Below are 21,515 nucleotides of genomic sequence, written 5' to 3' on the forward strand. Positions count from 1 at the left end.
AAACAGAGGTGGAGTTTATGGAGCCAGACTCTGGAGAAGATGGAAGTGATTCCATTCAGGATGTAGGGAAGGAGGTGCAGAGGTACACATGTGAATCTGGGGATGAGTGAATATTACTGCCAGGGCTTTGCTCATTTTTGTAGGGCTTTTTAAGATGGAGTGGGGTACCTGAGAACATCCTTGAAGTATTCAGAACAGCTACTGAAGGAATGAGAGATAGTGCTTGTTAAAGACAAGGTACAGGACTGATCACTGAGTGTAAAGAAAAGACAGCATTATAAACAAGTGTTCTGAGGGCTGGAGAAATGGCTCAAAGGTTAAGAACACTGGCTGATCTTCCAGAGGTCCTGAGTTCAATTCCCAGCAACCACATGGTGGCTCACAACCATCTGTAATGAGATCTGATGCCCTCTTCTGGTGTGTTCTCTGGTGTGTGTAGCTACAGTGTAGTCATACAAATAGAATAAATAAATCTTAAAACAAAACAGGTGTTCTTTCCCTTAGACACACACATAATGGTGTCAACATAATGGTGTCAATGAGCACAACAGGTCAAAGGTAGTCTGTAGTAGTTGAGTTGGAAAGCAGGAAATGATATGTAGTCAGGAATGAATAGTTCAAGAGTAGAGGAATGAGTGAGTGAGTTGGAGAACAAGTGTAAAATTTTAAAGAGAAAGACAGAAGTATAGGTTTTAAGTAGAAAAGAGGTCATTTAAGTGAGGCTCATGGCTGGAATATCACAACTGGGAAGGCTGAGTAGCAGGACTGCCACAAATTTGAGACCAGCCTAGGCTATGAAGAGAGTTCTTTTATCAAAAACACAGTGGAAAATGTCTGTAATCATAATTCTTTTGCAACCTACTTTAATAAGGGTTCAACCTCTCCTTTAGCTCACCACCCAGCAGAGGTAGTAGAAGAGAAAAGTTATTAGGATATGGGGGAAGCGGACCTGTTCAGCAATATTTCTTTGGGGGCCAGCTCCATCTTTTTTCTCAGCAGTTCAGTCCTATAGCAAACCACAAATAATATTCAGCAGCTGCAGACCAGTCCTCTAGGCAGGCAGACACCAGGCAGGAACCAGAAGCTGTAGTCCGATCCTAAAGAAACTACCAGGCTGACCAACCAACCTGAGGCAAGACAGCAGAAGCTGCAAGCTGCTGTAGGAACCTCACGAGCAGTTCTTGGGGGGTGAGTTTCTCTCAATGGCTGTGTTACCACAAGTTGAGCTTAACAACTCTATGTAAGGTGTATGTGTGTTGTTAGCTATGCAGAGCTAGCTGTGGGGTCATATTTATACTTCATCAAGCATCCTTTCATGTGTTTGCTATATCAAGACATCTTTTCACCTGTGTCTGCTTCAGGAAAACATCCTTTCACCTGTGTGTCCCAGCAAACCATCATTTGACATAACTAACTTTCCAAAGAAACTGAAAGTTTCCACTTCAAAGGTCTATTAGGGTTAAGATATCATAAGTAAAGGAAATTGGGGGTGCAGGTAGGAAAGGCACTGTTTCAAATTGAAAATGCATTTTTCATTCTGATGGCTGTGTGCATAATGGACTGAAATGGGCATTGCTGGAAGCAATCAGTCATATAGCATACATTCTGTCTCATTGTCTACACTGGTCTTAAAATCCGGTTAATTGCACCGATACATCTTAATTATACGTTCCTTGGGAGGATCACACCTCAGGAGCATTTCCCACAGTCATCTTTACTGTATGTTTTTAGAAACTTCTGAGTTCACAAGAGGAAAAATTTGCTGATATTTGTATGCTTTGCAGTTGTAGATGGAAACAGCATAACCCTTCTTGCCTTTCACAGTGAAAGTCTGGACATTTTTGGCACTCTTGGTCATACAGTTTCCTTGTCTACTGCATTTTTGTGTTTTTACACTCTAAAGAGAAACATACACACAATGGATTGTCTTTCTATTAGATTTTGAGTTTTCATACGAACCTGCATTGAATTTCATCTTGTTATAACATAGTGTCTGTTTGAAAACATTTTTAGCAAATGTTCAAAGAATGAATGGCAGGATAAAGGGTGGCTGTCAAACATCCAAGGAAACCTCTTCTGTAGGCTACATGATTTCAGGGTCCCAGCAAGTTTGTCTTGAAACAGCTTAGTTGCGATGTGCAGAGTTCTCGAACAAAAAGTGCCACTCCGTTTAGATATGCCTAATTTGCAGCAGCTGTAAGTAGATGCCAGGACTATTAACTTACTTTGCTTACACCGGTGGGTGGACAAGCTAAGATTTCCGTACAGCATCATGGCGGCCGTCTGCGGGAGTCTGGTGTGGAGAACAAACCAGAGCGACTTCCTGTAGAAGCGCAGCTGTGCAATGCCGGCTCCTGAGGCAAGCATCATGGCGTCTCGCGCGACGCCAGGGGAGGAGGCAGCCGTAAAGGAGTGGCCGCTTCCTCTTCCACCTCCCACCGGCTGTCGTAAAAGGTGAATGGAGAGAGAGTTGTGGGGGGGAAGGAGGGAGGACAGGGGGCGCGGAGTCAGAGTGGCGCAGCAAGTAGCTGTAAGCGGTGGTGGCAGCGGCAGGGGTTGGGGGTGAGGTGGTGCCCTGTGGCAGAGAGAGCCGAGAGGGGCCAGGAGACATCCCGGCTGCAACCCGGCCTGCTGGCTCTGGGACCGTAGCTCCCGCCCGCGGACATGGATCTCAATCGGATCATCCAGGCGCTGAAGGGCACTATCGACCCAAAGCTGAGGATTGCAGCTGAGACGGAGCTTAACCAGGTGAGCAAGGGGCTGCCCCTCTTCCTCTTTTTCCTACTCTTCTCCCTTCTCTCCTCCAACCCCAACCTGAGACCGGGACCCCTGAGGAGCAACTGGAGCACCTGTTGGCTATCTGTCCCTTCTTGGTGCGCTTGCTCAGCTCTCTTGGACAGCACAAAGAAGCTATGAAACCTTTGCTAGTGGTCTTTGGGTGTGTTTTCTTTTCCTTTATTGCGCTTACGTGGAGATGCGGTGGGAAAAATTCACCAAAGCTAAACTAGCTTTTCTCCGGACCCGCCCTTTTCAGGTGTTGCTGTTGGAAACCCTGCCCCTCGCCTTGCTTCTGGCGGTGGCAGTGTGGAACATGGCACAGTATTGCTGGAGCGCTGGGCAGTACTGTCCGAGGGAGTTCTAGGAAGAGCACGTGGTTTCCCTGTACCATGTACCTTTTCAAAGACTGGTCCAGCCAGTAATAACAATATTTAAGGCATTTCTTTCGAATGCTGAAATGTGTGTGACTTTCGTTTAGCCACTTTCCATTCAGTCTAGACATTCATTGTTCCAGTGTTACTCCCAAAATTTCTTGTCTTTTTTGTCCTTCCTTCGCCCTTCCTTCCTTCCTTCCTTCCTTCCTTCCTTCCTCCCTCCCTCCCTCCCTCCCTCCCTCCCTCCCTCCCTCCCTTCCTGCCTTCCTGCTTTCTTCCTGCCTTCCTGCTTTCTACCTGCCTTCCTGCCTTCTTCCTGCCTCTCTGCCTTCTTCCTGCCTCCCTGCCTTCTTCCTGCCTCCCTGCCTTCTTCCTGCCTTCCTGCCTTCTTCCTGCCTTCCTCTCCCCATCCCTCCCGCCCTCCCGCCCTTCCTCCCTTCCTTCCTTCCTTCTTTCCCTCTCTTCCTCTTCCACCTCTTCTTCTTCTTTCATTTCAGAGACAGGGTCTCACTGTGTAGTTCTGGTTAACCTGGAATTCTGTGTTAAATAGGCTGGCTTGGAACGCATAGATCTGCCTGTTGCTTCTGCCTCTGCCTCTAGTCTGCTGGGATTAAAGGAGTGCGTTACAGCCGGGCATTGGTGGCGCACGCCTTTAATCCCAGCACTTGGGAGGCAGAGGCAGGCGGATTTCTGAGTTCGAGGCCAGCCTGGTCTACAGAGTGAGTTCCGGGACAGCCAAGGCTACACAGAGAAACCCTGTCTCGAAAAACCTAAAAAAAAAAAAGGTGTGCGTTACTACACCTGGCCCAACCTTTCAAAATTATAATAAGCACAAGCTCTGGTTCTATACATGAGGGACTATGAGCCTCATACTAAAATGTACAAATTAAAATCTCCTTACATGGCTTGACAATTTAGCTTGCTACAATTGTGAAGGGGTAGTTAGTGGATCCTGTGGGGTTGCTGAGACCCAGTGGCCTCTACTTCTCTGATAACTGTTGGGTATTGGGTATGCAAATTATGGACTTCATCCCTGATGTAAAGAATCTGAAAACCTGGGAATAGGAACGAGTTTGTATTTTAAGCGGCTCCCCAGACGATTCTGTGCCAAGTAGTATAAGGGTGTTTCTGCCCTAGTAGAGGTTTTTTTGTTTGTTTGTTTGTTTGTTTTTTTAAGATGTTTTGAATCTTTGAAAGAGAAATATTAACTAACAGTCTGTGGCATTTGAGGTACACGTGAATTCAGGATCCTCAAGAGGTAAGAAGGAAAGTCGAGATTCTGTTAATATCTATCTGGTTCTGCTGTAGAGTGTTCAGCCAAGTATTCCTGAGGCCCTATATGATTTCCAGCTCTGCTCAGTCCTGTAATCCTAACACACACAAGGTTATGTTGAATTGAATGGCCAAAAAGGATGCTTTGATGTTTCAAAAGGAAAAGGATTGTCACCCCAGAAAAATACATACTTAGTGTCAGTACTTGTCCCAGACTTTGTAGAATACTGTCTGGAGTAACAGTCATCGGGGTTTAGTTAGAAGGATGCCATAAGGCTAGACTTGCAACCTGCTGCTGGGCACTGGGAGGCTGCCTGTTTGACACTGAGTTCACCACAGGACCAGATGTCCCTTTGATAGTGTTAATAGGGAACATAACTTTGATGCCATGCTTTGCTTTCTGCTCATAGCCTAACCTTGCTTTTTTTCCGATTTGTCAGCACATGAATGCAGTTGATATTATGGAAGCAGAAAAGGTTTGAAGCCTGCAGAACCAGGAGAGGTTCAATCCTGTGTTCTCTTCATAATATTTTAATCCAAATTTTGTCTCATTAGAAGACCATTTTTCCTTGTTACTTGTAGTTTGTTTTACAGTGTGAGGCCCTAAGCTCATATCCAGCACCATAATAATCAAACCAAAGCAAGATAACATTGCTGTGTCATTCATTTAGCATTTATATCTGGTACAGTGTTTTGGATTATAATAGGCTTTCAATAAGTTTTTTGTATTCTAAGTAGAAGACCTAGATATGATGTCACTTTACCATTAATAATATGTGATTTTGGTGTTAGGTTTTGTATGCTTGTCCTTAGCACCCCTGTGTCATCTTGCCTTGCTTGCATGAATGAATAGGTATCTACTGCATGAGATTAGAGTTTAGTTCTTTTGCATTTTTCTCCCCAAAGGGGTCTCATATAGTCCAGGCTGCCTCTGCCTTACTGTCCAGCTGTCTCTGTCTCCTGAGTGCTGCATCACTCTGAAATTTGTGTTGCTGAGTCTGGAACCTGGAGCTTTGGGTATGGTAGGCAAGCATCCCTCACCATCTTTTTTTTTTTTTTTATCTTGCATATTTACTCTTCTTCCTCCTTCTCCTTCCTCCATCTTTGAGATAGTGTCTTGCCATGAAGTCTAATCTTCCTACCTCAGCCTCATAGGTATTTGGATTGTAGGTGTGTACTGTTTTTTTTTGTTTTGTTTTGTTTTTTTTTTAAATTTCTTTTGGTTGTACATGGAATTGAACCCAGGGTCTCGCTCATACTTGGTCAACAGTTTACCTCTGAGCTATTATTTTTAGCCTTAAGGTATATACTTTTATTTACCAAGTTCTGGAATCCCTACTTTATGTATAGATGTTCATGGATTTTTTTTTTAAATCTTTTTGTAGTTACGCTTAATTGGGCCCAAGATACACATGAGGCATGCACCAAAGTGCATCCATAGCCATCATTTTCTTTGCCCTTTAAGGAAGTTTGCTTTTAGAAATAATAGGAGTTATTTGTTGAGTTATATTTTATGCATTGGTGTGTAAGACTCTGCTCAGGGAGTTCATTAGCTATTTGGGTGAGACAGGTTATACAGAGCAGTCTGTAAGTGTGTTGGGACAAAGAGATGGACAGTCATTTTCTAAAGATTACATTACCGAAGACCTGGTTTTTGAAACAAGAGAGGCAGACCAAGCACAGGGCAGGAGCAGACAGAGGGAACAACAAGTTGAGAAAAGCTTCAGCCCACCAGCTGGGGGCTAGAGGGATTAGCGAATCAGAGACCAAGAGACCAGAAGTCTCAAGTCTTAGCAATAAAACGTAGAAGTTAATTAAACAACATAACAGTTTATTTTCAGAAAGCTTTACTTATATAAAGCAAGTATACCTGTGAAGTCATTGAGAAATTCATCTTCTTACTTGTTAGAAACTTGAAGCTCAAAAAAAAAAAAAAGAAAGAAAGAAAGAAAGAAAGAAAGAAAGAAAGAAAGAAAGAAAGAAACTTGAAGCTCAAAGAGTATCAGTGATGGGGTATTATTTGTGAGGAAAGTTACATTTGAATACATTTGTATTTGCCCTGAATGTTTTAGCTTGCCATAACATAGGCCAAATTAGCAAAGAAGTCAAAGTTTCAGAAGTTCTTTAAAAATAGCCAACAGTTGCAAAATAGGAGTCTGAAATGTGTTCAGTGGCAACAGTTTTAATAAGCAGCATTAGTCTTAAGTGTATAGGCTATTTTGTGTCTATATAAGAGTTTTGACAGCCCCGGCTATAAGAGAAACCCTGTCTCGAAAAACAAAAAAGAGTTTTAAAGGGATGAAGTCAGTTTTTATGATTATAACAAGGTATAGATATTTATTTTTGATTTACTTCAAGGTCTTTCTCTATCCAAAAAGTTTAAACCTAAGTTATTTTAATAATATATATGTTGAAGTTGTAGAAGACTGAGTTAAATCTATATTTAAATTTCCCCCATTAAAAACTGCTGCTTAAAACACATGTTTTAGCCAGGTGACCCCAGTACTCTGGAGGTAGAGGCTGGCGGATCTCTGTAAGTTCAAGGTCAGCCTGGTCTGTCTACAAAGTGAGTTCCAAGACAGCCAGGACTATACTATAAACCCTGTATTCAAAAACCAAACTAAACCAACACAACACTTTTTTTTTTTTTCTAGGTAAGGTTTCTCTGTGTAGTCCTGTGTGTGTCCTGGAATTTCACTCTGCAGATCAGGCTGATTTCTGATTCAGAGATCCATCTCTCTCTGCCTCTCAGGTGTGTGCTTACACCACCTGGCTTTTTAAAACCTTTTTAATTTAAATTAATTATTATTATTTCTTAAAATATAGGCGTGCGCTGTCTTCATGTATACCTATGTGCCAGAAGAGGGCGTCAGATCCCTTTATAGATGATTGTGAGCCATTATGTGGCTGCCAAGGCTTGAACTCAGGACTTCTGGAAGAGCAGCTATTGTTCTTTATGCTGAGCCATCTCACCAGCCTACAACATACCTTTTTTTTTTCTTTTTTCTTTCTTTCTTTCTTTTTGTTTGTTTGTTTGTTTTTATTTTCTTTTGAGACCAGGTCTCACTGTGTAGCTCTGGCTGGTCTGGGACTTGCTATGTAGAGACCAGGCTGGCATTAATTTCATTCTGTAGACTGGGTGATTTTGAATTCAAAGGTCCACCTGCCTCTGCCCCCAAGGAGCTGGGATTAAAGGCATATGACATCATAGCCAGCAAAAAGATTTATTCTCATTCTCATTCTCTCTCTCTCTCTCTCTCTCTCACACACACACACACAATTAAGCATACATATACGTAAATAATGTGCACATGAATGCCAGTGGCTGCGGAGGTCAGAGTCATTTGGACTTTTGGAGTCAGCTTTTGGAGCCGGAGTTGCAGGCAGTTGTGAGCCACCTAATTTGGGTGCTGGGAACTGAACTCAGGTGCTCTGCAAGAGCAGCAAGCACTTTTAATGGCTTAGCCATTTCTTCTTTCCTCAGATTTGTTTGAGTCAGGATCTCATGTAGCCCAGGCTTTAAAAAGCAAAATTTGTTTATTCTTTAAAATTCTGTGGATGTATATGGGTATGTGCATATGTGTGCGGGTGCCTGTGGAGGCCAGTGTAATCAGAACCCATGGAGCTGGAGTTACAGCACCTATGAGTGGCTTGGCATAGGTGCTGAGAACTGAGCTTAGGTCTTCTGAAAGAGTGGTAGATGCTCATAACTTCTGAGTTCTCTCTCCAAAGATTTAAAAAATATTTATTTTTATCATGTATGTGTATGGTGGTACCTGCCGAGACCAGAAGAGGGCTTAGATCCTCTGAAGTTGGAGTTAGGGATGTCTGTGAGCCACCTGATGTGGGTATTGAGAACTGAGCTTGGTTCTTTGGAAGAGCAGCAATTGCTGTTAATTGCTGTCATCCCCTCCTGATTCTAAAACATTTGCTTTTTAAAAACGACTTTAAAATTTGTGTGGTTTCAGTGATAGACAAAAAGAATCTACCTCCTTTCTTTTCCTCTTTCTTTTTTTTAAGAGATAGAGTAGACCTCCTTTGTTGTGGTAAATATTATTTGGGGGGTTTCTACTCTACCCTAGGGGCATTTAGTTCCCAAATAAAAGACACAAAACTTTTATATTTATAATAAGCCTTAAAACACTAGGGTTGAGCAGATATCTCAGCCCTCTAAGCTATTTTGTCTATTTCCCTGTCAATAACCCTAGATACCGTTTGCCTAATGACTAGAGGTTGATCCCTGGAACTCTTGGAAAGATAGAATAGACACCACAGGTTATCCTCAGACACCCCCACACAGAGAGAGAGAGAGAGAGAAAGAGAGAGAGAGAGAGAGAGAGAGAGAGAGAGAGAGAGAGAAAGAGGAAGAGGGAGGGAGGAAAGAAAGGAAGAAAAAACAGAAAGAAAGAGAAAATATTACTAACCCAGCTGTGTCTCAAAGGATGACATTGCCCATATAGGCTCTCAGGAGAAGTCAAGCTGAATGAACTGGTTTCCTTCCTTGAGAATTCATGAGACTTCTGGGAATGTCAGTGTTATGAAATCTAATGTGGTGGTGGTGGTGGGGTGGAGTGTACCAGGTGGTCCCTGAGAAATCTTGCTATAACAACAGACCTAATATAAAGGAGGTTTATTTGGGGGAAGGGGAGAGAGGTAAGGGGTTAGAGGCAGACAAACGGGAACAGAGCCACGAAGCCGGAGAAGTACAGAAAAAGAAGGGCAGAAAGGGGGAAAAGAGAGACTGGCTGGGAACACGTGGGAACAGAGAGAGAGAGAGAAAAAAAAAAGCTAGTGTGATGATTAGTCCCAGGTATTGGTGACTGGTGATCTAAGCTCTTGCTAGGTCCCTGGGAGGAGCCTAGAGAGTCTCCTGTAAGTTAATAGTCACTGGACAGGTCAAGCAGAGCTCCAGGAATGTTCTAGGCTGAGGGACAGTACGGTTCTAGATACATATCTAAATATGGTCAGAAGGAATGGGATTCTATCTTACTCATGCTCAGAGTAAACAGCCTATGGGTGAAACGGCCCAGAGGGTAGGCTGAACAGGAAGTCCTTAGCATGGATTCCCGAGGCACTGTGATACTGAGCAGACTCTGCCTAGCAATGTCTGTCCTCAGCTGTCGGTGCTACACCGGCCCTCCTTGGACTAGCTTTTCCTATAGCAATTGTAATTAAAAAAAAAAACCATTATTCTATCTTTATTCACCCTGTGTTGGGCTTCTGTTTTCTGAAAATGACATTTTGTTTTCTGTTTGTCAAAAGTACATGTTAGATGTTCGAGCGCAGCTTAGAACAGACCTTGGAACAAAGGTGGTGGAGAGAAGTAGAGGAAGAAGATGGAAGAAGAGAAGAGAGAGGAAGAAGAGAAGTAGAGGCTGGCCATGACCACGTGAAGAGGGGGGAAGGAAAGGGGAGAGGGGCGAGGGGACAGAGAGAAGCTAGAGGCAAGAGAGACAGGGGGGAGGGAAGCAGCCCCTTTTATAGTGGGCAGGCCTACCTGGCTGTTGCCAGATAACTGTGGAGGTGGAGTTTAGACAGAATACTAACAGTATATATCAAGGAAATTAGAGCCCAGATAATCTGGGAGGAAACAACTGTGATGAGTAGGTTATATTAGCTGCTTTTTTTCTTCTAGTAAGAAATACCTGATAAGCCGGGCGGTGGTGGCGCACACCTTTAGTCCCAGCACTTGGGAGGCAGAGGCAGGCGGATTTCTGAGTTGGAGGCCAGCCTGGTCTTCAGAGTGAGTTCCAGGACAGCCAGGGCTACACAGAGAAACAAAAACAAAAAAACAAAAACAAAACAAAACAAAAAACCTGATAAAAGCAATTTAAGGGAGGAAGGATTTATTTTGGCTCACAGTGTGAGGGTGTGTCCATCATGGTGGGGAAGGCTAGGCATTAAGAGCTTGAAACAGTTACACACATTGCATCCACATTAAGGAAGCAGAGAGGAAGGTGGGGAGGGAGAGGGAGAGGGATGCTGGTGTTAGCTGGCTTTATTCTTTTTCTTCAATGCAAGACCCCACTTGTAAGGAGCCTCATCTCATCTTAGTTAACTCAACTACAAATTCCTTCATAGATATGTCCAGAGGCTTGTCTCAGAGGTGATTCTAGATCTTGTCAAGGTAACTAACAATCAATATTGACTTACCACAGAGGTCAAATAAAAGGTTGAGATTGTAAACCTGTTAATATCTCTTAGAAGATGATTAGTAAAAAAAAAAAAAAAAAAAAGAAAGAAGGAAAAAAGAAAAGAATTTTCCCCTTTCAAAGGATAAAGGGTATAAGAAATTGTAGAAGAAATTAATGGTCAACAGAAAGGACTTTGAGTAACAGAAGACATATTGTTTAAAATAGTAATAAGATTTTAAGGTTTCACAGGTTCTTGTGGTAGGTGAGTGAATACTCATGTGCTGCTGTTGAGAGAGTTACCTAGAATACTTTCTGAAGAGCATTTTGGGAATATATGTCAAATATTGTAAAACTACTCACATTTTAATTTATTAGTTTGTTATAAGAATTTTTTATCACTTAAAAGTATTTTCATAATCTTCATTTTACTTCAGAATTTATCTCGTGTTAAAAGCCTTTCTTTCTGCTGGGCAGTAGAGACATCTTTAATCCCAACACTTGGGAGGCAGAGGCAGGCAAATTTCTGCGTTTCATGCCAGCCTGATCTATAGAAGGAGTTCCAAGGCTACACAGAGAAACCCTAACTCAAAAAACAACCACAAAACAAGAACAAAAAAGTTTTTTCTTTCATTTAGACAGTAATATATTCTGTAATGGTGCTAGTAGCTATTCAGAATGCCCTGTTTTTTTACAAAGCATTTCTTTGTAATTTCAGTCCTACAAGATTATTAATTTTGCCCCCAGCTTGCTTCGGATCATAGTCTCCGACCATGTGGAGTTCCCTGTGCGTCAGGCAGGTAAGTTGCATTTTCAAGTCAATGAGAGTTCTACTTTAAATCTAAATCGTTACAATGTACTTTATAAGACCTGAGCAAGAACGTGACAGTTAAAATTCCAGCGTTGATCCATGAGTGACCCTTAAGGCCCCCATCCCTTTTGGAAGAGCTGCTGGCTGCCGAAGGGGAGTCATTCTCCTTAGGTGATGTGGCTGCTGGTAAGTCACTCATGCCTCCATGGATGGCCACACACTCAGGGCCAAGGCATCACTAATTTGACTCAAGGCTACTAATAATAACAATAGAATATAAAGAGAAAATGAAGACGAGAGAAATGTACTATAGAGGTCACTGGTAGTGAAGGGAGGTAGCGGTGGAGCGATATGATCAATATACATTAAATGTATGTAACATTCAAGGAATAAAATATAATTTAAAAATGTGTATCTTAAAAATCTCTTAAAATTAGGAGGAACACATGAAACACTTCTAAGATGAAAGAATACTTTTTTTTTCTCTTGGAAAGTTAGTGGTGGATACTGAGTTCGCGCAGCTACCCTAGGTTTTTTTTTTGTTGTTGTTTTTTGTTTTTTGTTTTTTTTGTTTTGTTATTTTAGTCTCTTTGCTTTCATCTATCCGTCAGTTCCTTGCCTCTATAACATTGCTGTTTTCCATTTTGCTTTTCCACCTTTAATAATATATCTCTCTAATTTGTTATGATCCCAGTAGCATAACATGTCACTTAGATTAACACTGCAGATTTATAGATCTGAATTCTAGTGACATTTGTGTCAAGTCACAGATGTAGTGTATTGCTTGGACTTTTTTTTTTTTTCTTTCCAAGACAGAGTTTCTCTGTTATAGCATTGGCTGTCCTGGAATTCACTCTGTAGACCAGGTTGGCCTCAAACTCACAGAAATCTGCCTACCTCTGCCTCCCCAGGGCTAGGATTAAAGGTGTGTGAGACTATCATCCAACTTTGAGTGGATGGTTGAATGGGGACCAGGACTACTACTTTCTTTCCTTCTTTCCTTCTTTCCTTCTTCTTTCCTTCTTTCCTTTCCTTCTTTCCTTCTTTCCTTCTTTCCTTCCTTCCTTCCTTCCTTCCTTCCTTCCTTCCTTCCTTTCCTTCTTCCCTCCATCCCTTTCTTTTTCTTTTAAATAGTATCAGGAATTAGACATTTTGTTTTAATCATAAAACTTACTTTTATGTCTGTGAGATCTTATACAATTCCATGATTTGTATCTTCCTTCCTTATCCCCTATATGTAGTCTAGGTTGGCTTTGAATTCATGATCTTTCTGTCGCTGCCTTTCAAGTTCGGGGATTATAGGCATGCACTACCATGTACAGCTTTTTCTATTACTGCATGATTAGTCTTACTCAATCACATCATAGACTAGAATAATTGTACTGAGGTAAATGAGGTACTTAGTTCATAGTTTTGCTTAAATTAAAAAGCCCTTTAAAACACACATACACACTCCCACACATATGCATGCTTACTGTGCTGTAATTTTTTTTTTTTTAATCAAACACATTGAAATCCTAGGTGCATCAAATGTATGAAAGAGGGCTTATAGGATATAAAGTTCATGATTTAGTTAAATTTCAGTCACATTTTAACTAATACAGAACATGTTGAATTTTTTCAATGGTGAAATGCTTTTATCATCCACGTTTAATTTACAGTAAAATTGAAGTAGAAGAAACTTTGCTAGGGGCAGAAAGGAGACAGAAAGCTGGGGAGCTCTTCAGAAACGTGTCTGTCTCACATGTTTGAGAATATGTGTTTACACTAAGGGTTCAACCGGAATGGTTAAAAAGCTTCACGTTGCTTCTTTTCTCTTCTCTCTTTGAGACAAGCTCTCACACTTTAACCCAGGCTAGCCTTGAGCTGATGATATAGCTCAGATTGGATTTAGACGTGAAGTAGTCTTTCTGTCTCAACTTCCGCATGTGCTGGGGTTAGAGGTGTGCATTACCATGTCTAACCACATCTCTTATTATCCTGGGATGCTAGCTCAGTGGATAAAATGCTTTACCTGCAAGTGTGAGGATCCATGTTCTCATCCCCAGAACCTACATGACAGCCAGCCACACATGTGGCCTCCTGTAATCCCATCACTTGAAAGTCAGTGGTGGGTTCTTAGAGCAAGGTGACTAGCTCAGAGTTGGTGACCTCCACATCCAGTTTAACCCCTGCCTTAGTAAGTAAGTTGGATAGTGATCAAGAAGAAACTCTGGGCCTCTACGTGCACGCATGTGCATACACAGTCTCCCACCCTCACATGGGCCCAGACACGTGTGAATATGAATATATGTGCATACCACAAACACACACCAAACAAGACAAAGCAGTATTATAGCAGTAATTCAGCTAATTTCTTCCAAATGCCTTTTTGTCAAATATTGAGAAGAATAGAAACAAAGTAATTGATTTATATATTTTGATAGAGCTATAGATTGCTTGAGATTTTCCAAACATATTTGAGAGTGCGTATCTATTTATGAATTATAAATAATATCTCAAAGGATTAAATGAAATTACCAGTACTGGAAGAGAACAAATACTCCCGAATGTGCAGGGTGACGGGGGGGAGGGGGGGACAAGATCAGCAGCAGACAGCAGCTTACTGATGTCACTGTTTGTGCTCAGTCTGAAAACATGGACATGATTCCAAGGTCACGTCTATGTCACTCAAGGATGTCCTCCAACTTGGTGGGATGTTCCTATTTGACTCCAATATAAAACTCTTGAATTTTTCCCATCTCCCCTTCCCAAGTTGGGGAACTTTTTTGCACCTGTAAGGTTTTCCATTTTGGGTGGGCATTGTCTTCTACATGGCTGAGTTGTAAGGCTGAGTCCAACATATCTGTTTTTCTCTTAAACTCAGCCGCCATCTACCTGAAGAACATGGTGACACAGTACTGGCCGGACAGGGAGCCTCCACCAGGAGAAGTGATATTTCCATTCAATATCCACGAGAATGACCGGCAGCAAATCCGTGACAACATTGTGGAAGGGATAATTCGGTCTCCAGATCTGGTGAGGTAGGCCACACCCTGTCTGTGTGATCTGAGGAGGCATTTGGCCTTGGCTGGGACTATTGAGTGTAGTCTTCAGCTTTGTGTGTATGTATTTTTTATTTTTTTGAAGACAGGTCTCATATATCCCAGGCGACTCTTAAGTATAACGTTTGACCAGGCATGGCCTTAAAATTCTAGTCCTCCTGTCTCCATTCTCAATTGCTGGGATTACAGCTGCATACTGCAATGATTGATAAATGTAGAGCTGTAGCTTCAACTGAGAACTTTTTGTATCCTGGGCAAGTTTGTACCAACTGGGCTATGTTTCCAGCCCAGGAAATGCATTTTTAGTTCTACATATTAGACAGCATAGCCATGGAGTTATGAATTTTGCAATCTCAGAATAGAAACGAATTTACTTCAACATATATATGAGCCAGTAATGAATTTTTTTTTTTTTTTGCAAGGAAGGGGAGGGGCAACAGATGAAGCATCGGTGGGGGCAAGATTGTTTATTAAGTGCAACTGTGATGAAAACAGAGGAAAAGAAAAGAAATTTGAGGGGAACAGTAACAGAAAGAGCAAGTGTTGGTTTATTGAGCAGTTGTTTTTGTTAGTCAGGAGAACACAGGTGAAGAAGAGCATCCTTATTCTCATTGGTTCTCATATGCCACTTGTGTCCCGGGAACCTCACAAAACCAATGTCTGTGAGGATGCTTGTTTCCCCGATCTCCTGGATGTCCCACTGGTTCTAAAGCAGCATGCAGGGGTAGCTCACCCTGCCAGTCTTGCACTTGGCTTGAACTGAGAAATGGACCACAAGGCCCATCTTAAGACGAAATCTTAAAAAGTGAAAAGTTTTAGCTGTACTTTATGCCTGTGTTGTTTAAAGGAACGGCTGCTGGTGATAGTAGACAGGAAATCCCTATTTTTTTTTTTTTTTAATGAGACAGTCCTCTGTGGCTTTGCTCCTTTTGTGTCCTAAGGAACTTTGAAGATATTGTTGCTTCTTGTCTAATTTTTTTTAAAAGCATTTCAGAGAAAATTGATATGGTACCATAAGAAAGATTCAACATGCAGCTTAATTTTTTTTCCAGTTTTTGTTAGATCTAAGTTGTTGAATATTCAGCTGAACACTAGTTTTTGTGTATGTTTTACAATTTGGAGTCCTGCTGGACTGAGGATGTAGCTCAGTTGGTAGACTGCATTCCTAGCATGTGTGAGACCTTGGATTCAGTTCCTAGCACTGCACACAGTGGTAATAGTGGTACATGCTTGGGACATAGAAGCAGGAGCATCAGAAGTTTAAGGTCATCTTCAGCTGCGTATTGCACTGGAGATCACCAGTCTGGGCTGTGTAAAACTTCCTCACAAATAAACAGCTCAGCAAAAATTACAATTTGGAAATCTAATTTTGTCAGGTTAATTCTCTAATCAAGTGACCTCATGAGGACATACTTAGTAGTAACAGTGGCAGTTTGTAGAAGAGACATTGCTTCCCCTATGTTTTCTTTTCAATTTTTTTTTTTTTTTTTTTTTTCGAGACAGGGTTTCTCTGTGTAGCTCTGGCTGTCTTGGAGCTCACTCTGTAGACCAGGCTAGCCTCGAACTCAGAAATCTGCCTGCCTTTGCCTCCCAAGTGCCTTTTCAATCTTAATTATAGATGAGATCCCACTGAAGAAGTGATGACTGCACTAAGTGTTGTAGGATAGCATCGTGCATACTCCTCTTTTTCTGTTTTATTTCTTTTGTTGCTTTTTTTTTTTTCACTTTTTCTTTGTCAATGGTTCTTCAGTTTCCCATTTTCAGAAATCGCCTAGCAAATCCATATTTGTTGCAAAGTGCAGGGAATTAGTGTGTGTTTTCACGGATACAGTGTACCATACTGACTTGCTCTTAACTGATGAGAAGAACTAGGTTTATCCAGTTGATAGATGTGTGTATATGTATATATACATCTTATACTCAGAGAGGTTCTCTACCAGTGAACCACACACCAGCCCTAGGCTTGCCCATTTGGTAGGTATATGTGTATCTGTCTACCTATATATCTATATTTGTACGTATGTATACATATCTATCATCTACCTATCATCATCTATGTGTTGGCATATCTCTGTATTTATTTATGTGTGTATCATCTATCTGCATGTGTATACATAATCTATATGTTATTATCCCTTCTCTCTGTGTGCCTCTGTCTCTCTGTCTCTGTCCTTCTCTGTCTCTGTTTCTGTCTTTCTCTCTCTTTCTTTCTCTGTGTGTGCTGTAGATCAAACCCAGGACCCTATATATGCTGCTCCTTCTGGATATGAAGACTCACATGTAAGAATTTTTACAGAGTTGAGGTCGATTTGCTGTATACTTTGAAAATTTTGACAAGTCTTTTAAAATTTATTTATTTTTTTAACTTTTTATTGATTCTTTGTGGTTTTCACACCATGTATTCTTGTTCCTTCATATCCGCCCTCTGCCCTTGCATCTATCCCCCCAAAGAAAATAAAAAGCAAAAGACAAAACATAAAAATCATCACCTCTTGGAAGCCGTAGTATGTCACAGTGTGTCCCACAGTAGACCCTTCTGTTCACACATCATTACTTGTAAATGTTCATTGCAATGAGTCATTGGTCTGGTTTGAGGCCTCTAGCTTCTGCTATAGCATCAATACTAGATCCTCACTGGGACTCCTCTTCTTGTGGCCCTGAGTCATGGAGATCCTGCAGCTTTGGGTCTGCAGGACTGGTTCATTCACATGCTTCTGCATCTCATAGGTGAGGTAGATGTTGGGGTGAGCCAGCTCAAAGCCCTGGATCTTGGGCTAGGTGGTAGCTGAGTTGGCTAGCCCACCAACTCTCCTGCACCCACACCACCAGGGTGAGCTCTCCAGCACTGCCCCAGCCAGCTCACCCAGTGCCACAGCTGGCAAGGGGCAGGGTCAGCTCTCCCGCTCTCATGCTGTCAGGGCCCATGGCTTACCTGCACCCATGCTACAAGTACTATGCTTCCCAGTTAAGGTGTGGGGCCCACTCTCCCCAGTACTGCAGCCAGAGAGGGGCTGGGCTAGCTCCACTGTGCTGTCCAGGTGAGATGCTGGGTCTGCTGTCTTGGGTGCTGCAGCTGGTGAGGGGCAGGACCGGATCTCCTGCTCTCGTGACTCCAGCGCCAGCTCTGCCAACTACTGCAGATGGTGAGGGTTGAAGTTGAGAGAGATCATCCCCACACCATCTCATGGAAGATGAGTGGCAGGGACAACTCTTTTGTGCTCACACCCTCGTGGCTAGCTCATTCTCTCCACCATTGGGGCTAGATCTACTGTGCTACCCGGGCAAGGTGCAAGGCCCACTAAAATACCTTTAGGGTAAGACAGAGATTTCATTTATTTGAGGGGGTTCCCCCATTCTGTTTATTTTCAGTAAATTGTGCCACTGAGAAGGTTTTTAACAGGATCACTTTTTCTCACATGGTGGCTACGTGTATACAGTCTCTTGCTGCATACATTAACAATGTATACAGTGGTGTCCCATGTAATTACATCTCCTTAGATGTAACTAGATGAGCATCTTAGGTTATAAAGGGACACTCTGGTGTTCACACGAATTTGGACTTGCTAATAACACATTTCTCAGTGTTATCCATGCTCAGCGTATGGTGTGTAACAAAGGTAAAGGGAGTCGGAGGACATTATATCAATATTTTAGGTCTTTGGAGGATGATACTCTTAACTGCTTGAATTTGCACATTTTCTCTCCCACCTCACAGAGTCCAGTTAACAATGTGTCTCCGAGTCATCATCAGACACGATTTTCCTGGTCACTGGCCTGCAGTGGTTGACAAGATAGACTTCTACTTGCAGTCACCAAACAGTGGGAGCTGGCTTGGCAGTTTACTGTGCTTATATCAGCTGGTGAAGACCTACGAGTAAGTTCGTTTCTACTAGCAAAGAGAGCCAGTGTCCTTTGGCGTCAGACTGGTAGAGCAGTCTGCCATGGGGCTTGGCAAAATCAGTTCATTGTGGAAAACGCTGAGTCAAACAGTGTGTTCGCTCACTGCAGTCGCCCAGTGGCACTCAGGTTTTCTGGTGCACACCGATGACTTCTGAGGCAGTGAGTGAGTGGTAGTATGATATACTTTCTTTAGCTCCTGCTGTAGATATACCTCGGATACAGAAATCAAGATACGTTTCTGTTAAGAAAAGGTAGGGAATGTAAAAGTTCTTTGGGACATTTCCATGAAAGTTGCTGCTGAGGTACAAAACTTGGATGGCAGTTAATGTTTTTGGGTTTTAAGATGACCGCTGCTTTCGTATATGCAGTCCTGTAGTTTTCCTTTGTTTTGAGACAGAATATCACTTGGTAGATCGAGCTGGCCTTGAACTCACAGCCATCCTCCTGTCTCGGCCTCCTGAGTGCTGAGATCACAGCCCATTTGGTTTTTGTTCTTTAAGACGTTAGTTTAGAAAGTTTTATAGAATTTCTATTTAGAAAATAATTTTAGATTGGCAGCAATACAAGTGAACTGAGAAAACACCTGGGCTTGTAAGGTAGTATATTTACTCTCAGTGAAGGGTGATATGAGAAAATTTTCTCCATGTTACTTACCCTACAGTATGATGTGTCGAAGCTAGCAGATCAGCTTTCCTTTTTATAGGATGAATTATGGTTTGATGAGAGTTAACTTAAATACTAAAAAAATCCCATATAAAATTAGTAAATAATCTTAGATTGATCCACCCTTCCTTCCTTCTTTCCCTCCTCTCCCCTTCTCCTTCTTTCCCTCCCTCCCTCCCTCCCTCCCTCCCTCCCTCCCTCCCTCCTTCCTTCTGTTCCTTCCTTCCTTCCCATTGCTGTATAGCAGACCAACCCAGGCCCCTTTTCATGAGGCACATCCCCAGCCCTTGGCATGTTCAGACAGATTTTGCTTTACAAATTCAGGCTGTCCTTGAAATCATGATCCTCCTGTCTTCTGAGAACTGGGGTTGCAGTTCAGTGTTGGACTCTTAAACTAGTCCCAACCTTTTAACCAAGATTTTGTACCCCTAAAACAAGATTTATTCTTTCAGAGTTTCTTCCAACTTGATTGCAACAACTGCATAGAAAATTTAAGCTCGTGTTTCATTACTTCTGTTTTGTATGGTTAACAGGTCTTTTTCACTCATTGTTTACAGTTCACTGGGAAGGAGACATCATCCCCTTCTTATTCTCTGTCTTTGCTCATGCAGATATAAAAAAGCAGAAGAAAGAGAGCCTCTTCTGGCAGCCATGCAGATATTTCTGCCTAGAATTCAGCAGCAAATCCTGCAGCTGCTTCCGGATGCCTCCCATTATTCTGTGTTGCTGCAGAAACAGATTCTGAAAATCTTCTATGCTTTCGTTCAGGTCGGTCCGACTGCAGAAGACGAACACGGAATTTGTATTTATGTGTATCCTGTAGAAGCATCAGTCATTATTTAGAATCATATTTTTAACCTTAGGAGAATCAGACTTATAGAAATGTACTGTTAACCATGATCACTGGGCATCCAGAGTTCAGTTTGGTGGCTGTGTGCTGTCTTTCTTGGTGTAAAGTCCCAAATTATAAAGAACCCCAGGTGTTGCTTGGCCTAAAACTTGAGTTTAGACTCAAGGTGCCCTGTTTGCTGGTCAGTTGTGATTATAGGAGGACAGAAAAGAAATAGAGGCTTCCTTAATGGAGGATCACATTGATGGCCTTTTCTCTTCTTCAGTCAAATTTAAGCCAACATAGATTTTGTGGCTCTGTGAAGGAGGGTCCCTGTAGGCTTTATAGCAGGCAGGGAAAAACCATCAGGGAGTACTAAGAGTGAAACCCAGATTAGCCTGAATTTGGTGACCAGTGCTAGGCCAAGACTTTTGGAGTCTGACCCAGATCATTTTACTTTAACCATATTTAAGCACAGCACAATATTGGAAAGAGTATTCAGATAGCAATTAATTCAGGCCCATGAGTATGACAAAGCTTAAGGCATGTTTGCTTTGAAGCTTTTTACAAAGTACCCATGTGGCTTCATTGAGTGAGATAAAATGCCTGGTCCTAAGCTAACATAGAGATAACTTAGGCTCTTGCACGAATGGTATGTCTCACAAGAGTGAGTTTCATGACCTGGAAGTAAAGCTCAAGGTTTTATGGGAAAAAAGTCTGGGATAAACAAACATAATATTCTGGGGGTTATGAGCAGAGCCTGGCCCAACAGCAAAAGATCACCAGGTTGTAAACTACATTTTCCCCAGCATTCCAGGAGACACAGCCAGATATCTTTTCCCTTTGGAGAGATCAGCTGTGTATTTAACTTCCCTTGGCTTCTCCCTTGCTTGTCTGTGTGCACATGGCCTTTATGCCGTCCACTCGGTTTTCTTTGACTTAAGCTATAAGGGCTACTACTATGGTAATTTAAAAAATAATTAGACGATAGGGATGGAATGTCTTTAAAATTTGAATATTTAACATTGATTGCTTGAAAAACCTGAGTAAGTGATTTCAGCCTGGGAAGAAGAATTGGGATCAGCCTAAATGTTCTGTGCTCTCATAATTCCTTGTGATACGAGTTTGGTATATTTGAGCTAGGGAGGCAGGAGTGCTGGGATACCCTCTTCATTTTGACTTGAGTATCTTTGGACTGTTTTAGTATCACTATAGTAGTGTAGTGTGTGTGTGTGTGTATAATTTTTTTAAAATTTTATTTTTTGGATTTTTTTAAAAAGATTATTCATTTATTTAATGGATGTGAGTACACTTTAGCTGTCTTCAGACACTCCAGAAGAGGGCATCATATCCCATTACAGATGGTTGTGAGCCACCATGTGGTTGCTAGGAATTGAACTCAGGATCTGTGGAAGAGCAGTCAGTGCTCTTAACCGCTGAGCCCATCTCTTCAGCCCTAACTTTTGGATTTTTGAGACTGGTCTCTCTGTTCACTTCTGGCTATCCTAGAGCTCACTGTGTGTATCAGGCTGCCTCCTGAATGCTGGGATTAAGGTGTAGCCCACCTCTCCTGGCTTCATAAGCTTTTAATAAAGGCAGTTGAAGGCAGATTTTTCTCTCTTTTTTTTTATTTTAATAGATGGAAGGAAGCAGATCTCATGAGAGAAGAAAATAGAGTATCAGAGAAATATATTCTCCCACATTTTCTGAAGT

At 41.9% G+C, this 21,515-nt stretch overlaps 1 protein-coding gene across 2 annotated transcripts in view; it reads left to right on the forward strand.

The window, feature by feature from the left end:
* Window positions 1–2,444: 2,444 nt before the first annotated feature.
* Window positions 2,445–21,515, forward strand: part of Ipo8 (importin 8) — a 59,734-nt gene continuing 40,663 nt past the window's right edge. Inside the window, exons 1-5 of one of the 2 annotated variants that reach the window (XM_028757591.1) lie at window positions 2,445–2,748; window positions 11,274–11,355; window positions 14,233–14,389; window positions 18,126–18,284; window positions 19,585–19,741. In XM_028757591.1, coding sequence (XP_028613424.1) covers window positions 2,665–2,748; window positions 11,274–11,355; window positions 14,233–14,389; window positions 18,126–18,284; window positions 19,585–19,741 — 639 coding nt within the window. In that variant the 5' untranslated portion in view covers window positions 2,445–2,664. The remainder of the gene's footprint in view (window positions 2,749–11,273; window positions 11,356–14,232; window positions 14,390–18,125; window positions 18,285–19,584; window positions 19,742–21,515) is intronic. The other variant, XM_028757592.1, reaches the window with a different exon arrangement.

The sequence above is a fragment of the Grammomys surdaster genome, unplaced genomic scaffold, assembly GCF_004785775.1.
Source record: "Grammomys surdaster isolate TR1022 unplaced genomic scaffold, NIH_TR_1.0 126176, whole genome shotgun sequence".
NCBI classification, from domain to species: Eukaryota; Metazoa; Chordata; class Mammalia; order Rodentia; family Muridae; genus Grammomys; species Grammomys surdaster.